This window comes from Nicotiana sylvestris, chromosome 12 (assembly GCF_000393655.2).
Source record: "Nicotiana sylvestris chromosome 12, ASM39365v2, whole genome shotgun sequence".
Taxonomy (NCBI): domain Eukaryota; kingdom Viridiplantae; phylum Streptophyta; class Magnoliopsida; order Solanales; family Solanaceae; genus Nicotiana; species Nicotiana sylvestris.
The window spans coordinates 138768208-138794336 of NC_091068.1; the positions used below are offsets into that span (position 1 = coordinate 138768208).

Here is a 26129-nt window from a genome sequence, read left to right on the forward strand (position 1 = left end):
TTTATTAGGTATAGGAATTAATTAAGACAATATGTAAAAATAGGGGTTCTAGCGCGAGTTTTACAAAAATTCAAGGGGGCCAAAAGTTCTAGATGTATTCCTTTGTTTCACGCCTAATTTTGCTACTGTATTCATGAATACAGTAGCTTAAATGCATCGAATATACTCTAGCAAAACTGAAAACATAGCTATAGGAAGTAATATAGTAAATGGTAGCTATAACTAGCTAATAACCACTAAACAATAGTGGTTTCTAAAAATTTATCTAGTTTTAAGCATGTTGTTTAAAATATTTCCATAGTTAATATAATATATTTAAAGATTAGCCAATTTCGCTCAAATTTCAGACACGACGTCCTAGAGCTTAAACCACAAAGTTTAAACTTCTGGACATCGTGTCCTAAAGTTCGAAAATTGTGTCCAGAAGTTCGAATCTTATGTCCTGAAATTTAAATTAGTAGTTCAGAAATTCAGGACACTTAGTCCTGAATTTCATATTAGCAGCATCTTGAATTTGAAATTCAGGATATTTTAGTCCTGGGGTTTGGATGAATTGACTAATCTTTAAATACATTACAAATTGTAGATATATATTTAAATATCGGACTAAAAAGTGGCTATTTTTGCGTGTGCAATAGCTCGCAAACCACACTGGAGATATAAATCGCACTAGACAATCCCGATGCGGCGAGCTCTGATTGTGGAGACTGCTGGTGAGAGGAATCGATCTCAAATCTCTCATATAGGAAACCACTCACCCAACCTTGACGGGCAACTTTTGTATCTTTGATACGCAAGAAATAAGTAAATTTTTGTGTCTTTTGATACACAAGGAACAAGTTCCTTATTTGTCTGCACCTCAGATACACAAGGAATAAGAAAACATTTGTATTTTGATACGAAATAAGCAACGAAAGATCATCCATTTTTTAATAAAAAGATTATTTAGTTGTAATATCATGAAACTATTCCTGATTAACAGGAAGTAGTAAATCTGTACAAGTTCTCTCCAAAACGAAAGAGGCCAATAAAACTAAAAAACAGAAAAGTGAAGATCAATTATAACTTTTTTTCTCTGTTTCTCCTTTCAGCTTCCTTAACATTTTAATTCATTATCTCTTAGATTTAGCCATGCTCCAGGCATCAAGAGTCTCAATTGTAATTGTTTCAGTGCCATTGTTGAAAGCAAATAAATGTGCTTTGTCATGGATGGCTAATGTCGGATATACCCTTGATGTTATGCATGTTTTCCCACCAGCACCAAAACTTTCTACTACCGAGTGATCAATCTGCAAAAGAGAAAAAAATGTCAACAAATTATCCACGCCACAAAAAAGACAAATAAAAGAAAGTGAGAATCTAAGTTTAGGGCCCGTTTGGCCATAAAAATTATTTACTTTTTTCTGGGATTGTTTTTTTTTTTTCTAAAATCAGCGTTTGACCATGAAATTCCAAATTCAATTTGAAGTTGAATTCCGGAAAGCTATTTTTCACAATCTTCACTCCAAATTACTCACAAAAATTCAAAAACAACTTCAAGTTGTATTCATATCCAAACACAATTCCAATTTTCAAATACTATTTTCAACTTGAAAGAAATTTCACTTTTTCTGGAATTTCACAATTCTTATGTCCAAACGTCACTTAAATACATTTTTTAGGAAAAAAAAAAAAAAGAAAGCTTACCAAACTCCTTAGAGACAGCTTTTTGTCTGTTAAATCTACATCAACGTATCCAGCAAAGGAAGGTTTGTACATTTTCTTACTATCCTTAAGAGTTGACCTGTCACCAAAAAGGGGGAAAAAACAAATAGAACAACAAGGTTAACAAATAGCAAAAGCTTAAAAACAATAACATTTTAATAACAATTTATGTATGAGACATAAGGTGAGTTTTTTTTCTTTTTTTTTGGGGTGGGGGGTGGGGGTGGGGGGGTTTAATAGATGTCTACATAGTAAGAAAACAAACCTTGAGGCATCAGAACACATGAGAACTTTGTATTTATCTTGAACTTTGAACACTCTAAAGAAAACAGGTGTATACTCTTCCAAATTTTCAGAAGACAAAGTTAGAAGCCCAAATGGGCCAAGTCCACCTTGAACATTTGAACCCCTAATAGCACATACATCTTGTGCATAAAGATCATCCCAACTAGAATCAAATTCTTCTACATTGTCCAAACTTGAAAAGGAAAATGTCACTTCAACATCAGCCTGCCAATTAAATTAACACTCAGAAATTAGCCTTAACTTTGTCTTGTCACATTAAGAGGGCAGCCCGGTGTACTAAGCTCTCGCTATGTGCAGAATCCGGGGAAGGGCCAGACCACAAGGGTCTATTGTACGCAACCTTATCCTACATTTCTGCAGAGGCTGTTTCCACAGCTTGAACCCATGACCTCCTGATCACATGGCAATAACTTTACCAGTTATGCCAAGGTTTCCTTTCTTGTCACTAATTTCATAAATAAATGAAATGGATAAATTTATTTGGAACTAACAATAAAAAAAGTTCAAACCTGTGCAGGTGTGATTCCTTTAACTTCAACCTTTTCTCCCTTGTTCAATTTTTGATTTCTTAATTGCACCTCATTCTTTCTCAAGGTTTTTAATTCTTCAACGGGCCATTGAACCAACTGTTTGCCACTAGGATCAAGCCATATTTTACGCGGAATAGCCTGAATTCCAGCCCATCCTTTCTTGACATCATCAATAGGGAAAGCATCCGATTCATTAGCCCAACCCCACAAAATTCTTCGATTTTTGCTTGGGTCATAAAATGTTTTTGATGCATAAAAATTACCATAGTCGAGTCTCAATCCCTTCCATCCATCGATCGATGTATTATCCGGAATGTACCTATCTTTTTTTGTGTCATACGTACCGACTGTGTAGTACTCAAACCTAGTCAAATCAAGACTAACCTTAAGAACATGTTTAATGTTGTCACCATCAAATGATGTGTCCAAACCATTTGAATGTTCCAATGACACTGGAAAAAAATCAGGACACTCCCAATTTCCAGTATTGGCTGATGTATGAAGTGGATGTTGGGCTTTGGTCCATTTCATAAAGTCCTTACTCCTATACAATATTGCTTTTCCTCTATGTTTTCTAACACTACCAACCAAAATTCTCCAATGCCCGTCACGGCCCAACCAAGCGGTTGTTGGGTCGCGAAATTGGGTTTTGTTGATGCTCTTGTCCGCAACGATTAACGGGTTGTTATCGGGCTTGATCCACTTACGGAGAAATGGATCGGATAAATTAGCTGGTATGGCGTAGTTTTGGACTTGGGTATTTTTGGCATCTACTATTCCAGTGTAGAGGATAATGGGCTTGGGCTTTTTACCAGGAAGAATAGTGGCTGACCCGGACCATGTACCGTATTTGTCGAACACTTTGGACGGATAAATTGCAGGCTCTAAACGGGCCCAATTAATCAAGTCTGTGGATACTGAATGGGCCCAAACAATATTGCCCCATACTGCACCTTTAGGATTATACTGATAAAATAGATGATAGACTCCATTGTAATACATTGGACCTGTTGGAAAAAAAAACAGATTAATGTAAATGATTATGATTTTAGCTAAAATTTAGTAAAAACAGTAATTATGAAACTTGATCTCACCGTTGGGATCTAATGTTTGTTGTTTGGAAGCATCCGAGCCAAGACCATAAAAAGGAGTAAATTGAAAATGATTAGTAAAAACATTTGAATGCAATTGAAAAAAATTGTATAACAAGAAAATTATTGAATAGAATATTCAGATCAATCTCATAAAAAAAAAAACACGGAAACCAATTACAGAACTTAGTGAGTTGCTATAAACATTTTATGCAAGATTAAGCCCGGTGCATGAAGCATCCGGCATTCACATAGAGTTCGTGGAAGGGTCGCACATCGAAAACGTGAGGTGGTGTGATATAGGTAGGATGCCCTAATGCATGCATTAGTGGCTGATTAATCTGTAACTTATAGGTCATCCGAATACAATTTAACTTAATCTTTCATTTCCTTTAAGGATCAAATCGAATACTAAATTTTAAAAGAAAAGCTTATTTTTTTATAGTTTATTTAGCTCTTAATAAAATGATACAGCCACAATAATGTTAAGATCAAAAAAGTATCTATCAACAAAGGCGGGCCTAATTTAGAAGTTATGAGTTCACATGAATCAATAACTTTTGCCGTAATTCTGTATTAAGAAATCTACTAAATATCTATAGATATTTGAGTGTATCTAATGAAAATAAGTAGCTAAAAGCACATAGTTTGAAATTTTGGGAAGTAAATTTCACTGTCACTGAACAGATACAGAAATCTAGGAAATACAAAAAGATTATTTGTCTTTTTCAGCATTTAAACGGAGAAATCTACTACTCCTATTTGGTGTTGAAGCTAGTTATGGGAACCAACTCATGCAAGCCCCACTATGTTAGTTCAAATAGCAGAAACTCTTCCACTATTGTGTTTCAAACGAGAAATATTTAAGGTAAAAAAGACAAGAATACTGATAAATTGTTAATTTCTCATCCTTCAATTAATTCTGATTCTATTCAATTATTTATTTATTTAATTATTTATTTATCTGCAACATGAAAAGAACATTCATTGTTTTCCAGGTGGGGAGAGATGTCAGTCTCATGCATGCAATTTGAGCCCAAACTCATTTAACTCGTTCAATCAATTCATAGTTGGGCTGGTCATTGATCAGCTCATTTATTGAATCAGCTTATTTTGGCTCAATCCATCTTAGCTCATCTAAAGTTGGACTAATTTTGGTCCAAGTTGATCCATGAATAACTTTATTAAAATATCTTTAAAATATTTTTTTTTGTTTGATATGTTATATATGACAATTACAAAAGAAAAAAATTCTTATTAGATAATTAAATAATTCAGAAGAAAATAACACATATCAATTAAAACTTGATAAAAGTTGAGCGAGTTGGGATATGACACAAAGTTTAATCCATCTTAACCCAACTCATATCAATCTAAGTAACTTTCAGGCGGGTCAATAACCCACTCATTTATTGACTCAATCCATTTTGAATTGCCCAACATCAATCCAACTCGCTCATTTGACACCCCTAATGCAACATGAAAATCTCAATATAATAAATAATAAATTAGTCAATTTGTGGATTGAATAATGGCATAGTAAAATTCAAAAGAAACCACATAATGTAATCAGCCACAGCAATTGATGAGGAACTAAGAAGGTTAGCAAAAATTCTTTTTTGATCGACTGAAAAATTAATGTCTCGTTTTGGATAAGCAAGTACTACCTCCTAGAATTTATAATAAGGATTATTTGACTAAACTACCATTTATCTCCTCTCAAATTTTAGTAATATCTGTTGAGAAAATTTGGAAAAAAAATAAAGTGCATAGATTATTTATTAAAACAAGGGTCTACACTTGCTTCAGAAAAAAATTTATTTGTCTAAAACGACATTTAGAATGGACAGGATGTATACCAGACTACCAGTGTAGTAATATTAATTAAAAAAAAAGGTTTATTATTTTTGTAAACACTATAAAAAGGTTGGGTGATTAGCAGAAAATGGAATTGTGCTTTTTCTTCTGTTTATTATGCAGGATATATAGCTAAAACAAAACCCAATAATTTCACATAATCTATGTCCAATTGACCATAAAAATTGAGTACTACAATGATAAGAACAACAAAACAATAATGACATGATTATTCCCTAAGGCCCTTCCCATTTGTGTAGCTTTAAAAAATCAAGCAACATTAATTATTTTTTCCAATTCCATCTTTACTATTTCAAGCAGGTAATACTCTCTCCATCTCATATTATTAATCGTGGATACTAAAAATAGTTGTATCAAATTATTTGTCACTTTAAAAGTTCAAGACAAAATTAATTTTCTTTTTTCTTTTTTTACCCTTAGTAATAATTATCCTTGAAGATTACAAATACCTTAATTATGGATAACTTTATTCAAATACCAATAAAGAAAGATTAATTTTTCTTAAGGAGCGTGTACAAGAGACACACCATTAATATAAACCGCAGGGAGTATCATTAATAATCATTTATAATTAATGCTATTCAACTACTATTTTCTAGGAAGAGATAATGATAACTTAGTCAAATATCATATATAACACATGATATTAAATGATTATTAATTGTAGTGTACCAAAAACTTAATCTACGAATGAAAAGGATGGGAAGAGTATAATTTACAAAAAAAATTATATTAATTTTCTAAAGTCTCATCTGCTCTATACAATTCAGTGATATCATCACATTTGCATAAAAATGTACGAGGAAAAAGTGATATAGAAGAAAACAAAAATCATAAGACATCGCACCACACATACATAAAACATTAGATAGAAGAACATATCAATACAAACACCCTTTTCTTATACATGAGTGCGAATAATAATATTTTTTTTAAAATCAATATTAATATATACACTCGACCTCTTAAAAATAATACAAAGAAAATATCAATTTGAGATGTAAGATAAAACCTTAAAACCACCACATCATCCCTAATTAATACATGTACAAGATAAATTATATCCATAGGACGATATACGTAAAATTCTCAATGTAAAACTATATATTTATATGAATATAAACAAACAAAGAAGAGACTTGTGGAGAAAAACATACCATTGATCCAATGTTTAGGGGGTTGAAAATGGTAACCAGTTCTATGGATTTTTCTTACACTCACAGCACTTGAAGATTGCAATTCCATTAACACTTCATGTGAAGCATTAACCCCATTATTATTGGTAAAAACTACCACAAAAAACATCAAAAAAACTGGCAAAGACCAAAGAGAAAACTTCCGTAAAAACTCCATTTTCCTTTATGATTTTGACAAAGAGTTTTCTTCCTTTTTAAAAATAATAATAATAATATTAGAGAGAAAGAAACTGAGGAGGAAGAAGAAAGGGTGTGAAGAGTATTTATAGAGAAACAATAGAAAGAGATGAGTCAACCAAACAAATAGAAGGAAAAAAAGGCTGAGATTATTATAATAAGATTTAGGAATGGAAACTTAATCGCGGATTTATCTATTAAATGGATAGGAATAGGAATTAAATTTGGATAAACTTTTCATTAAAAGTTATGTTTAATACGGAGCGTCTGTTTTGGCAAAATTCGTTTGCCGGATTTTTCTCCCACGATTCTCTTGCCATTTGCCAATCTTTCTCTGTGCGTGTTTTTTTTTTTCTTAACTAGTATTAGTACCCGTGCGGATGCGTGGACACTAGTCATGTCAGATAATTAAATTATTTGGATTGTATGTAAATGATTTTAAAATTTATACTTTCTCAGTAAATATAGATAATCATTGGATGTTAACTCAATGAAAAAAATTAACCATTTATTCTATTTTTCTTTTTTGATACCATTCTTGCCGGTGTCATTGAATCTTAAAAATAATCATGAAACAAAATAATAACTCATATTTATGGCAAAACAATCAAATGTTGAGACAATAAATGACTCTTTGGATACGGCTTAACTCTTTTACTACTACTTGAACTCTTATTTGGTGTGTTAATATCTGTTAAAAAATATTTCTTTCTTAAAATTTCAATTTCTAAAATATTATTTTTCAATAATAATTATTTTTATAATAATGTAATTGAAAATATTATTCTTAATTCAAAACTCATTTTAGTTAAAAAAATTAACCATGTTAAAAATATAAAAAATTCTTTAGCTAGTGAATTTGTTTTACTCCGTTTTGATATTTGACATTAACCATGTTAAAAATTATTTGAATTATATGTAAATAACCACATTTAAACCTTCTAAGTAATTATAGATAATCGTCAGATATTAATTAAGAAACACTACATAAAAAAGGACTAACATTTTCTCAATTCTCGTAGTGATAATTTATTTTTGCAATATTCTCATATGTGTCATTGGAACCTAAAAATAGTCACAAAGTGAAATAATAACTCATATTTATGGTAAAGCACAAAGGTTGACACGATATAAATGATTTTTTGATTACGACGTGACTCTTATACTACAACTTGAACTCTTATTTGATATGATTTTTATCTTTCAAAAAATATTTCTATTTTGAAATTTCAATTTCTAAGATAATCATTATATATATATATATATATATATATATATATATATATATATATATATATATATATGATGCAAGTGAAGATATTATCCTTAATTTAAAATTCACTTTAATGACTCCACTTTAACTTTAAGTTTATCGATATCTCTAGCCCCAAAATTTGAATTTTTTATACCCTACATATATAATATTTGTATACTCGTGTGTTGTCGGTATATCATCTATTGATATTAGCTGTAAAAAGTAAACAATAAATATGGCCGGATATTATGTAAATATTCCATAAGATTTCGGTTTTTTGAATTTATCCATGATATAACTTCTATTATAATAATTTTAAAACTCTCTACTAATGCTCAAAAATATCTTATCTTTTTATTATCTTTGAATTAAAAAAAAAGTAAAGAGATTTTTTGAAATAATTTGTTTGCATTTAAAAAAAAAATATTTTACGTCATACCAATTTTTTCTTTATATATGCTCTTTGTTACACTTAAAAGTCGCTATAGAAACTATCAATTAGAAACCAATTTATCTCTTGTTGAGTTTGAAAAAAAAAATCTTTCACATAATCTAATGATTCAATATAATATTCTTCAACGAAAAAAATATTATGCCCTTGCAAATATTGGCTTGACTACAGCTAAACGTTTGGGTTTTAGCTTATACCCTTCAATTCCTTGAATGTACTAAATTGACATTAATGATAGCAATTGTATATCAATAGTTTTGTTATTTGTTTGATGTCCATTTATGCAAATTGACTCTTTAAACAAATATTCTTCAAGAAGAAAAAAGAAATAATTTTTTTTAATATTGACTGATTTTGTGATATTTTTCTCTAGCATGTATGTTTACTTTATTATATATGTAAGTAAACTTTTATTTGGTTTTGTAAACTCTTTTTTGTTATTTAGATAAACATAGACGTGTACCCTATATATTACATTTATTTTAAAAGAATTTTATTTTATTCAAATCTAGCTACAATGTTTCAAAGAACTATACTTATAGGATTTTAAATGTGAAAGAGTTATATGTCGAGTTTTGTTTTTTGCTAGAGGCGAAGTAGTATTTAAATAATTATAAAAAAAAATAACAAAAGTTCCTAATATGATTGCATATGATCATTAACAGAATTAATTATGATAACATGATAAAAAAAAAAAAAATTATTTTTAATTTAAATTTGAATTTTAGAACTTTATCTATAAATTCAAAATTATCTTTAATTATATATATATATATATATATATATATATATATATATATATATATATTATCATATTTATATTTAACTAAAATAGTCAAATATAGAATAAAGTTACCATATACTATTGACATTATTAGCTTGTCACTTGGCAACCATAATGTCAATTATATATGGTAACTTTCTTGCTTTAATATATATATATATAGATTTGACTCTCACTGGATTATATTTCTTCACATATTTTTGGATGTTTTAGCTAATTGTTGTTATAAAAATATATATATTATAACAAAACATAAAATTGGTTCCGGAAAAATTTAGTTTTTATAGTGAAGTGTTGTTATATAAGGATATTATTATACAGAGGTATGACTGTATATATATATTTTTATACTTCATCAGCTCTTTTTAAAAATTTGTGAAGAATTAATTTTAATAGTCGCTCACTAAATGTTTAAATTAGAAATAGTCGGTGAATATATAATATATGTATAATTCATGAATTATGTATACTATGTGTATAATTGTGTATAATGAATTTATAGGTTATTCATACCGACTATAAAAAGTAAACCGTGAAGTTGACCGGCTATTTGTGAAAAAGTCAATTATTTGTCGCTCCAAGCAAGTAAATTTGGTCTAGAATAATTATTATTTTAAGAAACAAAAAAAAATACTCCTATTAATTGTAAGACTCCAAAAGATATACGGTCATTATTTTCTCATTTAAGTAAGAGATAAAGATAATTTAGTCAACTTTATTACAATTAGTTTTATTAAATATTTTTCTTAATAGTTGTGCCAAAATATTAAACCAGAGGAGTACTTCAATTCTGCAAATTTGCTTAACATGCATTGATTTTCGAGGCCCAGGAGATGTTATTGCCACGTAATATTTTAATGTAATCTCTAAATTTTATAACTGAAACACTTTTGGATCAATTTTATGTGGCACAAATTTATTTCCGAAAGCAATAATTTTACGTTAATACTATCTCATTAGCAGTAAATAATTTAGAGGATTTACTTCTCTAATACACCTTCCGAATTCTTAGGTTTCATGTCTAAGAAGTGATAAGTGAATCTCTAATTTCTAAGTTTCAGATAAAAATAATTCGATTTGATTTGCGTCTAGCGAATATAGTCAGACATGTCTACAACAACATTCTTATATAACAATACTTTACTATAAAAGTCAAGTTTTTATTGGAATCAATTTACATATTATAATATATATTCTTTATAGCAGCATTTTGCTATAACAATCAAAAATATCCGGGAAAATGAAACTGTTATATAGAGATTTGACGGCAATAGCATTCTTGCTTGGTTTGGATTAGTTCATTTTCTAGTAAGTTGGAACATTCATTTGGTCAAAACTTTGGAGATTCTGCATATCCATTCCAAATTCATACTAAATCAATGGAAAGGATTAGGATTAGCTCCAGTAAAATTAGCTCCAATAATTTTCAATGGAGCGGTGGATATAAGCCACGTTTGCAAGTAAAATATTAATGGCCAGGATGAATTTTTATGATACTCTTCAAGTCTCTTTTTTTTTTTTTTATTTCAGCTTTAAATAATAGGAGAATTTAATAACACAAGATATTTATACAGAATACTCTTTCAGTTTTACTTTACCTATTCTATGTACTAGATAAGTATTTTAACAAATTTTTAAATAAAAAAAAGGACACCTAGATTTTAAAAATCATTGTCAGTGTTCACAGAAGAAAAATATACGTATTTACTTTTGTATTTATTTAACAAAAAGGCATACTTCTTCAATTTTACTGCACTTGTTTTTTATTTGTTTTCGTACTCCATTGATTTTTATTTGTGATTATAAGAAGTATATATTAATAAAAGAGGACAAATTCTTTTTCTTTTCCTCTCTTTTTTCCTTCCGAAAAGTGGATAAATTCCACTACTTCTTGTTTATAAACAATTTTGAATGTATAGGACAACTAAAGCAAAATTGAGAAGTATTTTTATGCAAGAACCATGGGCTTTAAAATATAATTTAATGGTGAAATAAAAAAATGGAATGAGTATCATAGAAATTGATCTAGGCCATTAGTACTTCTATTTCACACGTGGCATACATCCATTGCTCCATTGAGAATTAATGGAGCTAATTTTACAGTAGCTAATCTTTTCACCTCAAAAAAATAGTCGCATGTATAACTTTTATATATATATATATTTTATTTTTCTGTATGTTGTACACAAAAAATAAAAATAAAAAATTATATACTTTTACGGCTACTGATTATAAATAGTTTCGGGCTAAAATTGATCTTTGCTCAAAAATATTCTCTCTTTTTTCAGACTGTCATATCATTGCATATACACTTCCGCGAGAGAAGATCATTTATAGCTCATCGGCCCAAACATATATCACCCGCTAGTCCAAAAATTGCAATATACATTTTATAGCCCAAAAGTAATTCTAGGGGCTAGCTCAAAAGTAATTAACTAAGAGGCTCAATCTGCTATCCCGATCCCTATCCTTTCCCCGTTCTCTTCTATCATCTCGATCGGTTGCCTCTCTCTCTGTAATTAGCCATTGATTTCTCCATATACTGTAAGAACCCAAACAACAGCCTTTTTTATCAATTTTATTAAGGGGTCGTTTGGTAGAGTGTATAAGAATAGCATTAGTAACAACCCTTCCACTTTTTTTTTTCTTTTTCTTTCTTTAATGCTTTCGCCGGAGCAATCTATGTTTGCCGGTGGAGCTGGTGGAAGCGGTGTCGGTGAGTATAATCGGCGGCTAAAAAAGGCGATGATGATTTTGTCATTCCCTTCTGAGCTTATTAATCAATCGGGGAATTTTGAGATAACTCGACCCATATCTTGGCGGGGCATGCTCCCAGTGGGTTTTTGCAACCATGGCGTCGTTGGATTCTCTTTTTTTGCCTGAGGTTAAACACAAATCTGATCCTCAATTTATTGTTACTCTCTGTTTCATTTTATATACAATGAGGCTATGATAATTTTTGATTTTCTCTTCATTGGAAGATGAATCAAACATATTTTACGTATTGAAACATGTTTCTGAAAGTGATAATTGGAAACAAAATACATACTAAACAAAACTATCACTATACAAAAAATATAAAAAATAGACTATGATTATACAAAATATATACAAAATAGACTGTCATTATACAAAAAATATACAACATAGATTATAACTATACAATTTATATACAAAATAGATTGTCACTATATAATTTATATACATTAAACTGTCATTATACAAAAAAATATATAAAATAGAGTGTCACTATACAAAGAATATACAAAATAGATTATCAATACACAAAAAAATATACAAAACAGACCGTCACTATACAAAAAATATATAAAGTAGATATTTCGAGCTATTGGATGCAATAAGTTTGGGCCGAAGGCCATTTCTTGTAAGTGAAAAAAACATGGGCTATTAAACTTTTTGAGGGGCTATAGAGGGTAGTTGTCTCCACTTCCGTTGCTTTTTCACCAAACAGTAAAAAAAAAAAAAAAAAAATAGCCCGGTGTCGCAAATATTCACTTGTAGCATACCATATTTCAATGGATTGACGTAATTTTTCTACCGCGTGTACATTCCCATAATGATGGTGTTTTTCCAAAATCAAACTTTGTTGTTCAGCATCTTGAACTAGCCATCCCTTAGAAGGTATTGTTAAAAGATCATCAATTCCTAATGAAATGGATGTAGCAGTAGCTTGTTGGAACCCCAGAGTTTTTACTTGATCCAGGATATGTGATGTATATGCCATTCCGAAGTGATCTATTAATCTACTAATAAGTCGTTTCATGGCAGTTCCGTTTATCGCTTTATTGTGAAAGACCAGATTGGCCCGTTCTGCCATAAGTACCTCCATATTCCGCTGAGTAGAATTCGACAATGGGTTTGAGTCGGTGATTGTAAAACTTCCTTTTATCGATCTTGATTCGCGTATAAATTCCGGAACTATGGACCTAGCTGAACCGGAGAGCCCCGAAGTCCCACGGGTATCATAGAATTACGTTAGGTACCAGATGAATAGGCCCGAGAAAACCCCTGTATAGCTTCTTCGATTTCTCGATAAAGAGCAATATACACACCATGTAATAACAACATAAAGAATAACGCTAGCACCACTACTAACATATAGAAAATAGGCTACATGTTCATTAAATATTTGACATACTACATTATCATCCAAGATTATTTGAAATATAGTCAAAGTGCTGCAGTTTTTTCTTTCGAAAATAACTTGTTCCCGTTATGTTTTCTATTTTTTATCAGGATCATTTCTCACCAATTAAAATCAGGAATTCAGAAGCAATAAGGCAATTGAAGGAACCATAGTTTTTGTTATATTAACTCTTGAAGGCATGTCTTGAATGGTAATTCATTAAAATAATATGTTATTTAGCCAAGACTACAATATTAATCGAAATTCCTTTTGAGCAAGTAAAGCACAAGCTCCTTTCAGTTTCATTACAAAAATTTCTGTGATCCTGTACTTAATGTGCATATATCTAAAGAAGTTCAGCAAGTCAGATTGCAACAACACAAGGTGACTCAGGGTTCAACTATAACTCTTGCTAGTAGTATTACTCGCGCAAAATTATCGTTTATACTTATCCATGGGCCAAACAGGATGTGCAAAAAAATCTGAAGGTACCATGGTAATTTATTTCACAAAACATTCTTCTCATGATGTACACACCTAAACGGTCAAATCTGAGAGCCTCGAAACATCAACTCCTGAGAGGTCTCGAAACATCAGAAATATATTTGAAAAAGTCAAAGGTGATAAAATCAATGCGTAGCCAGCCCTATCATTTTCTTGTTTACCCACCATCTAGTACCTGAGACATTAGCAGTTAAGCATTTTACCTATGCTCCAAGGGAACCGAAATATATCCAACATATTGATAGGAATGTCTAGCAGTCCTGATTTTCCAGTCAGTCCCTCGTATTATAATGAACCCGGGAACATAAAACTTCCCATAGGTAGAGCAAAGCAGGATATCAATCACATAGAAGGCTCTCGTAGTGCAGTGGCCAAATTCAGTTCGGGTTCTAATTCACCTAATGGGGTGAAGAAGCAGTCAACCATGTCGGTGGTAACTTCTTCCAGCCGCGTTGGACCCCACTGAATGTTCAGTACAAGAACGAATAAGTTTCCTTTTCTTCTCTTAGCTAAAATAAGAGAGAGGGGAGAGGGTGGGAAATTAAGCATTCATGGAAGACTGTCCATTACCTTTGGAGCAAAGTCCTTGTCAACCAATCGAGCACGAACACCCTGAAAATGTTTTTGAGGATAAATATCCTACCTTAACATAAAAAATCTCAATGGAAAAAATGCTACATTTGCTGGTATATGAAATTTAGTTTTCAAGAGCTCATTGGTTTGAGTTACAAAAAAGGGCAGCCCAGTGCACAAAGCATCCCGCGTTCATGTCGGGCGCGGGAAAGGCCTGCACCCCAAAGGGGAGTAATGTAGGAAGTCTACCTTGATGCAAGCACATGTGGCTGATTCCACGGCTCGAACCCATGACCTATAGGTCACACGGATACAATTTTACCATTGCTCTGAGGCTCCCCTTCCATTTGTTTGAGTTATAAGAAAATATAATACTGTCATAAAAAACTCTGCAATACTAATTAATAGATCGTTTACATTCCACCATGAAACCTACATTACTTAATGCAACCCTGTATTGCTAATACAAAAGATGGTTTCCGATAAAAACTCTGCATAATCTGCATGGGTGATCTTTCATGATTACGGAATTTATGAATGATTTTAAGCGGAATAAGATGTGAATCATCTTCAGTTCTAATCCAGTTATTGCCAATATGTTTATTCTTAAGATTGCAAATCACTAGATTACCCTTTTTATTCCAGTTTTTACTTTGGCAAAAGATAGGGAGGTACAATGCAAAAAATGCTAAGTGATTTCTTCCCATCTGCCTAAGCCTTGGTGACAGAGTTACCTGGTAGTTGTTGGTGGGAGGTAGCAAGTATACATTGAAATAGTCAAAGCACGCGTAAGCTGGCCGGACACCAATGTTTTTTGTGTGTGTGTATATAACCTCACATTTAAGGTACAATGATTTACTTCCAGCACTCAGAATTTTTTCCTCCTTCCCTCTCCCTCCACATTCTATAACGAATATGGTGCACACAAACTTGTACAGTCAAGTGTTAGAGGAAGACATACCTCACAGAAATCACCGGACATCCGTTTGGACACCCAATTAACGGATATGCGATATTCACGAACTAGACACTGATCAAGGGGTTGAAATCTGCCTTCTCTAATCTACATTTTGGCAGCAAAAATGAAGTTTAAACCATGAAAAATCTGGAATGCAAAAGCAAAGGAAATGGTTAGCAGCTTACTGATTTCAAAGCCACTTTCAAACTCAATGGAGAGGCTTCTTTTATTTTATTAAGAGCTGCATTACACCATTCATCATGAGATTCTGCTGCCTCTCTTTCCTGCGTTTCACGACAGAGTAAACCAAGTGAAGGAACTCAGTGCAATTAAAAAGGAGAAATAAGCAAATGTTATAAGAATAGTAAAGTCCATAAAGCATGTCTAGCAAAACCATCCTCCACAACCCCTAGCAACAGAAATCAACCAGAACTTTAACAACAGCTAAACCAGATTTCTCATACTGAGATCAGAATACACATACCCTTTTAAGGCAACACATTAAACCAATCAAAAGCGCCAGCTGAACAAATCCGAAGATCAATATCCAGGAGGAAAGGTCTTAAAATAATGTCCTAATTTCTATTACCATGCTTTAAGGCATACAAAAAGAAGCAAGAAAAAGAGAGGGAAAAAAAGACGTAGAAACTAAATAAGGCCGATCCATAGCCAGAATTGCTTCACAATTATCTTTACAGCATTGGCTAGTCAATATAGTCTACCAAAATCACCTATTGTTCAATACTTTGTTGGAAAAGACAATTTTTAACCCTTTTTGGACTTTTTCTTTATGAAGTTTTTGGACTAATTTTTTCTAGTTTTTCAATATATTTCAGCTTCAATCTTCTTATTGGACATGATCTCGGCTAAATACTTGTCAAAGCATTTGGTGTAGCGTATAGCAATAACCTATGTATGGCTGACTGAGATTTCTAGGTCATAATTCATAGGCAGCTCTAGTATTTCTCAATTTAATATATGCAAGCACTAAATTTGATAAGCTGCTCCAGACTGTTAACTGTTGTTGAATAATGGTACAACTAAAGAGCAAGATTAAGATGGAAAACTTCGGTTGATTAAAATCTTCAAAATACCCACTATTTGGGACCTTCCATAACATAGATGGCAAATCTTCTGGAACAGGATGAATATAACTTGGTTTTATGAAGTAAGGTATTATACAGCTGGCATCAAGAAGATGCAAAGTAATACCAGGATGAATATAACTTAAATAACAAAAATAGCATCCTTGGGACTACCCTTTCAAATGGACTTGAATAATACTGATAGGAAATGGTGCTATCCAATTTGGTTTCTAGTGTTTCAATACGTGCTTCTCAGGGTTCAACACTTAAACGCTTGACACAACATTCTGATAATTCAGAGATTTAACTTTTCTCTGGGAATTTATAGTAGACCTTGTTATGCCACAAACCCAAACCTTTGTACATATTAGCTTTACCAGAATGCTGAAAAACATAATTCTTGATATTATAGATCAGTACAAGTTATGTGTCTGCATTTGTACATAGAGAAAGATAGGACAATAAGAAAGAGAGAGAGAGAGTGTGTGTGTGTGTGTGTGTGAGAGAGAGAGAGAGAGAGCACTTACCAGAACTTCTATAATTTCCTCAATTGTATCCTGGCTAAAGCACTTATCGATTTTCTCAAACCTGGATCACAAAAAGGGGTTAAGAAAAAGGAAAAGAGAAAGAGGGCAGACAAAAATGAAATGTGATAGAAAAAAAACGAATTTTCTTGCAAGCAAAAGAAAAGACAACATTGGCATCTTTAATGGATGTAAAGATTCATCCAAAATTTCACCGAAGACCAAAAAGGGTTAAAGAGAACTTTTTCGACTAGTGGTTCAGAAAGGCACCTGTGGACTTGGAAGATGATACGGAAGACCAAAGACCCCCCCCCCCCCCAAACACAAACAGTATAGCTTTTTTCTGATGGCTAAATCACATATAGAACTGTTTAATTCATGAAAACCTGCAGAAAAGAGGCATCAAGATCTGGAGTAGATGCTTTTTTGTTTGAATCAAATGACACCATGGGACACCCGTTCTTACACAGCAAAAAGACATGACAAATCTGGTGTCTGTTTTTGAACTTAGCTGGAGTATAGTGGGTAACTTCTCAAACCCCAAAATGGTACTTCAGTTTATGGAGCTGTTGGAATATGAGAGTATACAAGAATCAGATGGATCCGGGACACCATTTAGTGGAAAACAGTCTCAGGATTAGAGGGAGGTTGGGTATCAGGAGATATCCATTCCAGTGCAGCATTTCTTGGGAAATGGACCAAACACTTCATGGAGAGATAATATCTGTTAAATACGGGATAGTAGATAATGGATGGCTTTCTGGTTAAGGGGCCAATATTTCTGGAGTAAAGTTTGTGGAAGGGGATTATGACGAGAACGTGGAGATTCTTTAGAGGTATGTATGAATGTTGGACAAGGAATAGTGTTTATTTTGTATCATAGTCACCTAACTTTTAAAAATTCCATGTTTTCAGTTTGAGTTTGCACTGGATATAGCACATATATTAACTCGTATTTATTGTTATAGCTAGAACACTCATTAATAGAATATTGATGCTATGGCCAATGCTTACTAGATCACATAAGTTCACCACATTGTTACCCATATTCTCCTCTCCCTCCAATTCCATCTCATTTAATCTTCGTGTCATTTTTCTGCCACTACCTTTTCTTTCCCTCTTTTTTTTTTTGGGCGGCTTGCGTTCTCTGAAATCTCTCCTTTCCCTTTTCTTAATTTGCATTATTATTAACAAAAACTCTGTGAGTGTGTGTGTGTGTGGGGGGGGGGGGGGGACGTAGAACATCCAAAAGATATTGCATGTTCATACCTACATTAATTTAAAGTACTGATATATCGTACCACCATGAGTTTCTAAAACATGTCACTGTCGTAAAACCTATGTTACTCGAACTCTTCAAAAATGTTATTGGGTGTGTGTCGGATCCTCCAAATTTAGTGCATTTTTGGAGGATCCGACACGGGTGCAGCAGCACTTTTGGAGAGTCCAAGCAACATAGCTTAAAACTTCTTAAAAGAATCATTTAACTGAATCCTACAGTAATCTACTCTCGTCCCCTCCAACTCCATAGACTTGAGCAGGCCCCGCAGCATTCACAATGAGCATGTCGTAGAAAATAAAATGATGGAAGAAGGTTAACAAAGATAAAACATTACTTGTGCAGAACACTCTTGCTATCTGGGTAAACAAGGTCACCATACTGGGCTAGAGAATTTTCAATGACAAGACGATCATCTGTGATCAATTTACCGAGACGTTCTTCCATCCAAGGAAGCCTCTGTTGAAACAGCAAACATCAAAGCTACTAAAAAGGAAGAATAGGAGTTGAGAATATAGTTAAAGATTAACTTATTACTAACTTCTTTGAGTGAATAGTGGGTAGCAAGACCACACGCAATCATTTCTACACCATTAAGCTTTTCTCCTGTTAAAGCCAAATACTCCCCTGCAAAGAGATGCCGCTATTAAACTCTAGCATCAAAGTTTCAATAACAGTCAAAGTAGTCAAATACATTGATATGTAAATTGCTTTAACAATCAGCATGTTTTCAGCAGTACTAAACTAACAAAAGGAATAAAGAGAATTCATCAGAGAAATCACTGTCATTTAGTGGTATGAGAAAAGTGATCTAACACATCAACATAAAAAAAGGGAAAATTGCAAAAAGAGGAATACCAAAGACAGTAAATGCGCATGATTCCCAAAAAAATAAAAATAAAAATCAAAGGGGCAACTGGGAGTCTGGGCCAGTATTAAGTATTAACCCCTCAAAAAATGATGATTTGAGCCCCCCCGGGAAATCCATATTTATGGATGACTTAAATGGTCAATGCAGATATCAATGCACCTCATCATCAGAGAGACGCATCATCAGTTCAGCAGGCACAAAAAGATTTGAAAGAAATGACATCAAAGTAGGAAAACAATAAGATAATAACAGAACAATGTGGCACTTTTTCTGGTCCGTGTATCAACCAGTGCAGCCCCACACACAAATCTACTTATCAGTAATATTTTGTTCAAACTTGCCTAAGTAGCCAGGAAGACGAGATAGATAATAAGAAGCCCCTGCATCAGGATGAAAACCAATTTGAGCCTCAGGGGTAGAATAAACCTGCAATGATTTTGCCATTTCACTTTGTAAGTTTAGGGCATCATCAGTATTATGGGAACATCATGTCAGAAAATTTAATAAGCCAGCATATCATACAAAATGCTTTCTTCAGGTAGAAATCATGTCATGGTTCAAAGTTTGAGCAATGTCCTATGGTGAGTATTACAATTATCACATATACCACAATATCATGTCAGCTAAAGTTTATTGAGAATTGCATGTCTCACACAACATAAAGTGTAGCCCATTCAGCACCCAAGGGTGTGGCCTAGTGGTCAATGAATTGGGTTGAGAACCATAAGGTCTCAGGGTCAAATTCTAGTAGAGAATTTCTTCCCATTTGTTCAAGTCAGGATGGACATATTTACCTGGTACTTGTTGCTGGTGAGAGGTAGCAGGTATCCCGTGGAATTAGTCTAGGTGCATGCAAGCTGACCCAGACACCACGGTTATCAAAAAAAATGTAGCCCATTCATTAAAGAGAATACAAGTTGGGCATGTAGGAACAATGAACCACACAAATCAACAAGGATATAGAAGTTTTTTCGCTAGACAGGGAAATCAGGTGTTAGAGTCAGCACCATCGAAGAAGGTACGTACAGTTCTATCAGTTACAACGCGAAACATTCCTGGAAGCGAAATACCTGCCCCACTTCCCATTGTGACACCATCCAAAATTGCCACCTGCACATAATGATCAATAATACTTGTTGACTTAAACATGTTTGCTACAGTTTGTCACGAAGTTAAATCAGAAGTCAAACTGTAAGATGATACAATGGCCTATAATGTAACACCCGGTACTTTCCAAGCATGTCTTAGCTATGACTTAAAGCATCTTATAAACTTTTAATGATCATGCGCTTAGTTGAGAAAAGAAGTCAGCAGCAAGATGCACAAATTAAGTTACTGGAGTGCACTGAAAGCAGAAAATAAATTTACCGCGATGCAGTAGCTTTCCAGTACATGGTAGCAAGGTTATTTATGGGTTTTTTAATTATGTTTTAGCCCTTTGACTATATAAGCATCAATCCCAATTCGGCTTTTTGATGCAGTGAAACCTCCCATACAGCTTTGATGTCTTCCAAGTACTTATGGTAACAATATATTTCACTGGGCAGATTTGACATATTTCTACCCAATTCGGCTTTTGATTTCATGGATTATATGCCAAGTTAAATTATTGAATTGTGCAGATAGAGATTAATGACGTGACAGTTAAAACAGGCATTTTAAATCCCTAAGATTGATACAAGCGGTGAGGCAAGGGAACTTTCTGCAGAGATATGCCAATAAGAGAAGAGAGATACAACAATTTGATGACAAAACTCAATGCACAACCTCACTGACAATGAAATATGCAGAAAGAGAAAAAGAACGAGGCATACTCACATTTGGCTTGAGATATGTTCCTAACAAGTAAACAAATTTATATAATGTTTCGAAGAACTTCTTGCACTCCTCAACCTTCCCTGCAGATAAAGGAAACCATGAAAATGTTTGCCAATAGTTTGTAGGCAATAAATTGCAAAACTAACTATTATCCTCCAGAGAAGAGAATGTTGTGAGCAAGCGTACTCATCTATTATATGATCTACTATTATCCTCTAACTATAGGAAATGCTAAGTCCATCTAAGACTTCAGTTGCAATGTAAACTGTAAAGTATAACACCAGCCATAAGAAGAAGCTAAGTTGATAAAATGTGATGATTATATTTCTGAGTTAGACTCGTTTGATGTAGACAAGGAGAGCTTCACAAACATGGCAGCTTTACAAGACAGTTCCCTCTTATGTAGCGAGGAAATCAAACAAATTCATTGATCAACATTTCGGACAGAAGGATTAATGATGATCCATTCTCACTTACTAGGTTGTGAGAAAGAACTGTTCCACTTAGGCATTCAATTTGTTCCTTATAGGGCTCCTTATTTTCACAATTTGCAAATGCCACATCGCCTTGATTACTGATTACACAGATAAGCATTTCTCTAACACAATACCAGTTCCATCTTATGCGGCAGGGTTCAGAGCTGAGTGCCAAGCTAGTCAATTTTTTGGCGTGAAGTCGGACATAAACTTCAAAAAGTTTTTTATAAATTTACATATTTAGAACTAGATAAAGTACCATATGTCTAACAGTTAATAATTCTAATTATTTAAAAAATATTTAAGTAAATTGTTGTTAAAAAGATCAATTCCACTCCCCAAATAGTAATAGTGCCACATAAAATGGTACTCCCTCCGTTCCAATTTATGTGAACCTGTTTGACTGGGCACGAAATTTAAGTAAAAAATGAAGACTTTTGGAATTTGTGGTCCTAAACAAGTTCAAATGGGGCCCAGAGTATTTGTGTGGTTATAAAAACTTCTCATTAAGGGTAAAGTTGTAACTTTAAGCTAAATTGTTACCAAATTTAGAAAGGGTTCATTCTTTTTGGAACGGACCAAAAAGGAAATAGGTTCACATAAACTGGAACAGAGGGAGTATTAGGTATGGTATTTGGTATTTTAAAATGAAATACCGATACCGTACCGAAACATATATCTTATTACACAATACACATATTATTAATTATAATATAAGTACAAAAGATCTAAAATTTTACTTTCCTTTATTCTCTAAGTTTATCAATTAACTCTAAGCAAGTAACAAGACATTTCTAATGATCAAATTTATTCCTTTATGTACAGTTTTCTCTCTCTAGGTTGATATTTGCCGTTTTTGGACAAAACTTTTGTTGACAAACATTTTTAGTTTTGTAGTTTTGAGTACTTTAGTTAAGAATATTACAGTCTATGACTCTATGCACTAGTTAGTATTCAAACCGAATAAACTGAAGTTACCAAACCGGATAAACCGAAACTGAAAGGAGAAAAACTGAACCATACCGAATTTAATTAGGTACGGTATTGGTATAGCATTTTAAGAAACCGAATACCGAAAATACCGAACCGAAATGTCTAAATATCGTCCGACGAACACCACTAGTACCAAGGGAGTAATATTTTTTCATAAAGGTCGTGTCGGGCCAGCTTAGACGCACATTGACTAATCTACTAGATACCTACTACCTCTCTCAAGTACAGGTACCAGATAACTCAATCCAACACTAAGGCACACCTTTGGGTACAAATTCCAATAGAGGCATCAAAAGTGTTATTTTGCCTATGTTGGAATTTGAAACCTGATGTTCCATGAGCCATTTCAGTTTCATTGACCACTAAGCCACAAATTTGAGTGCCTATAACACATTATAATTCATTAACTTTGAGTGATATTTACACCCAAGAAAGGAGAAACAGAAAGGGAGCAATTATTATAACATTGAGGAGGAATACACAAAATTACAGTCGATAATCACATGAAGAACTTCCGAAGCAGCAACCCTTATGTTCACAAAAGCATCAAGCATAACGATAGCAAACCAAAAATGTTTGGAAAACCTTGAAATCCTTGAAACTATATTACAAACAAGTTTACATCTTTGTTTTAATCAGAAATTTAAGATGGGAATACTTGATCATGGCAGAATTTTAAGCCGGAGTACAGAAATTTAAGCTGGGAATAAACTTGATCATAGCATAATATTAAGCAGGGAATACTTGATCATTGCAATAAAGGGTAGGAAACAGAACGAAAAGCAGACACACCTTCATTAATCAACTCATAAAGAGTGACGACGTCTGCTCCAGAGCAAAATGCTCTGCCATTCCCCTGCAATATATTCAATCAAAAACTTAAACATTTGATGGTACGTGCAAGTTGCTCAACTCCGATAATACTTCAAAACAAAAATTAAAAGAACAGGAAGGTGAAAAAAAAGCTTGCAGTACAACACATTACCTTCATCATGACAAATCCAATATCTGAGTTTTCCTCCCAAGACTCGTACAATCTACTTAAACGAGCAGCCTAGTATTTAAAATATAGTCAACTAAAGACATACAAAAACCATGTAACATATTCTGCGAAAAGGAAAAGGGAAAATGCCAAACCATAGAAGGTGTAATAGCATTAAGTGCAGATGGTCTATTGAGAATAGCTGCTCTTGATTTAGCCCTTCCTTCAACCAAAACCTGTGACAACAACACATGAAACAATAACACTTCAGTATTTTAACACAGTAAATGAGGTTTTTGACGTACTTTTTCAATTCACTGAACAGCTTAGTAGAAATATGCGAATGAACCTGTTCTTGAAGATAATCCACTTGGGCGTAGCTGGGTTGAGCAGAGAAGTGTCTACAATGGTGATTAGAGAGGAATCGGGAATCATGTCTCCGCAATGGTTGAGTCAGTGATAGTAAAACTTTCAGTTTGTGCATTCTCATTTTCTCTCTTTGTTGAGCTTACTGAGTTTTTAACTGGGAAACACAGCACTGGGGTTTAGGGCTTTGGACGAGGATGACAGGAGCGCAACTCGATCTCCAACGGCGAAAGAAATGAATGGCAAGCTCGGATCCGAATGAATGGGTGGTGTCAACCGGACCGAAGAAAATTGAATTTGGGCCATTATTTAGAGGAGTCCATTAAAGAAACGACTCGGGCCTGTGTTTGCAATGGGCGAAGTGCAGCAAGAATCACTTTTAAGCCCGCGATTTAAAATATATATTTTGTTATAAATAGAATTCTATTTAAAGTGAATGTTTATATTTAGAGAGATTTTAGGGTTTATTACTTGGTGGCTAAGCCAATCTCTCCCTATAAATAAAGGGTTTTATTCCATTGTAATTCATCTCAATATCAATAAGAATTCTCTCTCTGCTTTTCTCTGCAATACTATTCTTCTTCTTTTATTGTTCATAACACGTTATCAGCACGAGGCTCTAACCAATTGAGTAGAAGCTTTGGGATTGAGCATAATGATTGTCAATTGTTCTTTGAACTTCCTTCATGATTAAATTCTGGATTTAAGGTAAGTATTTTACTTTTCTCTTTCAAATTCTTGACATTCTATACTTTGATTTTAAATACAAGCAAAGACGATAAATTTTGATTGCAACTCTAATGGAGTTTGAAAGAAATTATAACCACCCAAAGTGGTAAAATTTATGTGTCTTGCCATGATCAAATTCATGTATGATTGTGGGCAAAGAATTGAAAACTCGTCCCATTGAATTTGCTCCATTCTCATTCCCTTTAGAGAATGTGATAAGTCTGAAAGAAGACAAAATTACTACTATGAATGTATCAATGGATGTGGACGTGGCAATAGACGAATAAATTATAATCGTCATCATTGAGTAATTAGAATAATAAGGATTCTCAAAATGATCCTTCACTCTGTGAAAGTAATGTTTGTCATCGATCTGTACAAGAGACAGTTGCTTCTTAACCGTAAAATACTTGCACAAATAGCTATATCAAATAGGAATTGTCTTTATATGATTTCGAACGAAATCATAAAGGAAGTAGATTGGAAAGAATCCACCAGAATAATTTAAATGGAGTTCCCCGGAGAATGAACTCCGGGAAGGTAGAGTAGAAATTTCTATGAGAAAATATGCTAAAGTAGTCAAAATGAATGAACACGTTCAATTCAATAAAAAAAGAAATCTTTTTTTCCGATTCATTTTTTTTCTTACGACACGATACTCAAATCTAGATTCTTGTAATTATGATTCAAGTGAAGAAAAAGTAAGCCTATTTATTTCGGGCTTTAAAACCAGTAGTTCTAGCGGTCGACTCGGTTCTTTCAAATTGTTTCTCATTATTGAGAAAGGGTAACAAAGATAAAATACGAGCTTGTTTTATAGCAAGAGTAATTAATCGTTGTTGTTTCAAGGTCAATCTATTCACTCGTCTTGATAATATTTTTCCTTGTTCACTAATAAATCGACTAATTAAACTCATGTTTCTATAATCAATTCGATCCCCCGATTGAATCGGGGGCAAACGCCTACGAAAAGATCGCTTGAATTTAAGAAAAGGTCGCTTGGATTTATCCATGGTTTGTTTGTTTAATTTATTCCTTATCCCTAAAATCCTATTTCTTAATTCTAATTCAGTTTAAATCCACCCAAAATAGGATTTTTAAAAAATAAGATTTGTTTATTTTCTATTTAAATATGTTATATATATAATGTCATTTTTTCCCCTTCCTTGAAAGGGTAAGACACAGGTACTTGGTTCGCTCTATTTCTTTATCTCCCCATGAATCGTATGTTTGTAACAATAGGGACAGAATTTTTTCAATTCTAATCGATTAGGCGTATTGTGCCGGTTCTTTTGAGTAATATATCTGGAAATACCTCTTGATACCTTATCAACACTGTTTCGGACACAACTAGTACATTCCAAAATCACCGTTACTCGGACATCTTTCCCCTTGGCCATGAACCTCCTTTGGATTTTTGATTTACTCAACTCTTCTATTTTCGATTCAAAA

General features: G+C 33.0%; 2 protein-coding genes across 2 annotated transcripts; both read right to left on the reverse strand.

Annotated features, from left to right (window-relative positions):
* Positions 1-904: 904 nt before the first annotated feature.
* On the reverse strand, positions 905-6962 carry LOC104210769 (beta-fructofuranosidase, insoluble isoenzyme 1-like). The gene is made up of 6 exons (XM_009759730.2): positions 6667-6962; positions 3635-3643; positions 2520-3547; positions 1970-2214; positions 1687-1783; positions 905-1289 (listed from the first exon to the last, which is right to left on the reverse strand). Exons 1-6 carry the CDS (start codon positions 6860-6862, stop codon positions 1113-1115), a joined length of 1752 nt encoding a protein of 583 aa, XP_009758032.1. The 5' UTR covers positions 6863-6962; the 3' UTR covers positions 905-1112.
* Positions 6963-13914: 6952 nt separating this feature from the next.
* On the reverse strand, positions 13915-24231 carry LOC104210770 (small ribosomal subunit protein mS47). The gene is made up of 14 exons (XM_009759732.2): positions 23932-24231; positions 23738-23818; positions 23586-23654; positions 23393-23456; positions 21132-21211; positions 20340-20423; positions 19655-19739; positions 18984-19069; positions 18780-18901; positions 17167-17227; positions 15740-15838; positions 15558-15659; positions 14594-14635; positions 13915-14485 (listed from the first exon to the last, which is right to left on the reverse strand). Exons 1-14 carry the CDS (start codon positions 24070-24072, stop codon positions 14366-14368), a joined length of 1236 nt encoding a protein of 411 aa, XP_009758034.1. The 5' UTR covers positions 24073-24231; the 3' UTR covers positions 13915-14365.
* Between the last annotated feature and the right edge of the window lie 1898 nt (positions 24232-26129).

What these genes read in the sequence shown, in the direction of transcription:
- LOC104210769 (XM_009759730.2), bottom strand. Translation starts at nt 6,862, where the DNA reads ATGGAGTTTTTACGGAAGTTTTCTCTTTGGTCTTTGCCAGTTTTTTTG. An exon ending in AAGGAATCACACCTGCACAG is followed by an intron (nt 2,215 to 2,519) that starts GTTTGAACTTTT and finishes TTTAATTGGCAG; the next exon opens with GCTGATGTTGAAGTGACATT. An exon ending in AGCTGTCTCTAAGGAGTTTG is followed by an intron (nt 1,290 to 1,686) that starts GTAAGCTTTCTT and finishes TCTCTTTTGCAG; the next exon opens with ATTGATCACTCGGTAGTAGA.
- LOC104210770 (XM_009759732.2), bottom strand. Translation starts at nt 24,072, where the DNA reads ATGAGAATGCACAAACTGAAAGTTTTACTATCACTGACTCAACCATTG. An exon ending in TGGATTATCTTCAAGAACAG is followed by an intron (nt 23,819 to 23,931) that starts GTTCATTCGCAT and finishes TTGTTGTCACAG; the next exon opens with GTTTTGGTTGAAGGAAGGGC. An exon ending in CCCACTATTCACTCAAAGAA is followed by an intron (nt 18,902 to 18,983) that starts GTTAGTAATAAG and finishes CTGTTTCAACAG; the next exon opens with AGGCTTCCTTGGATGGAAGA.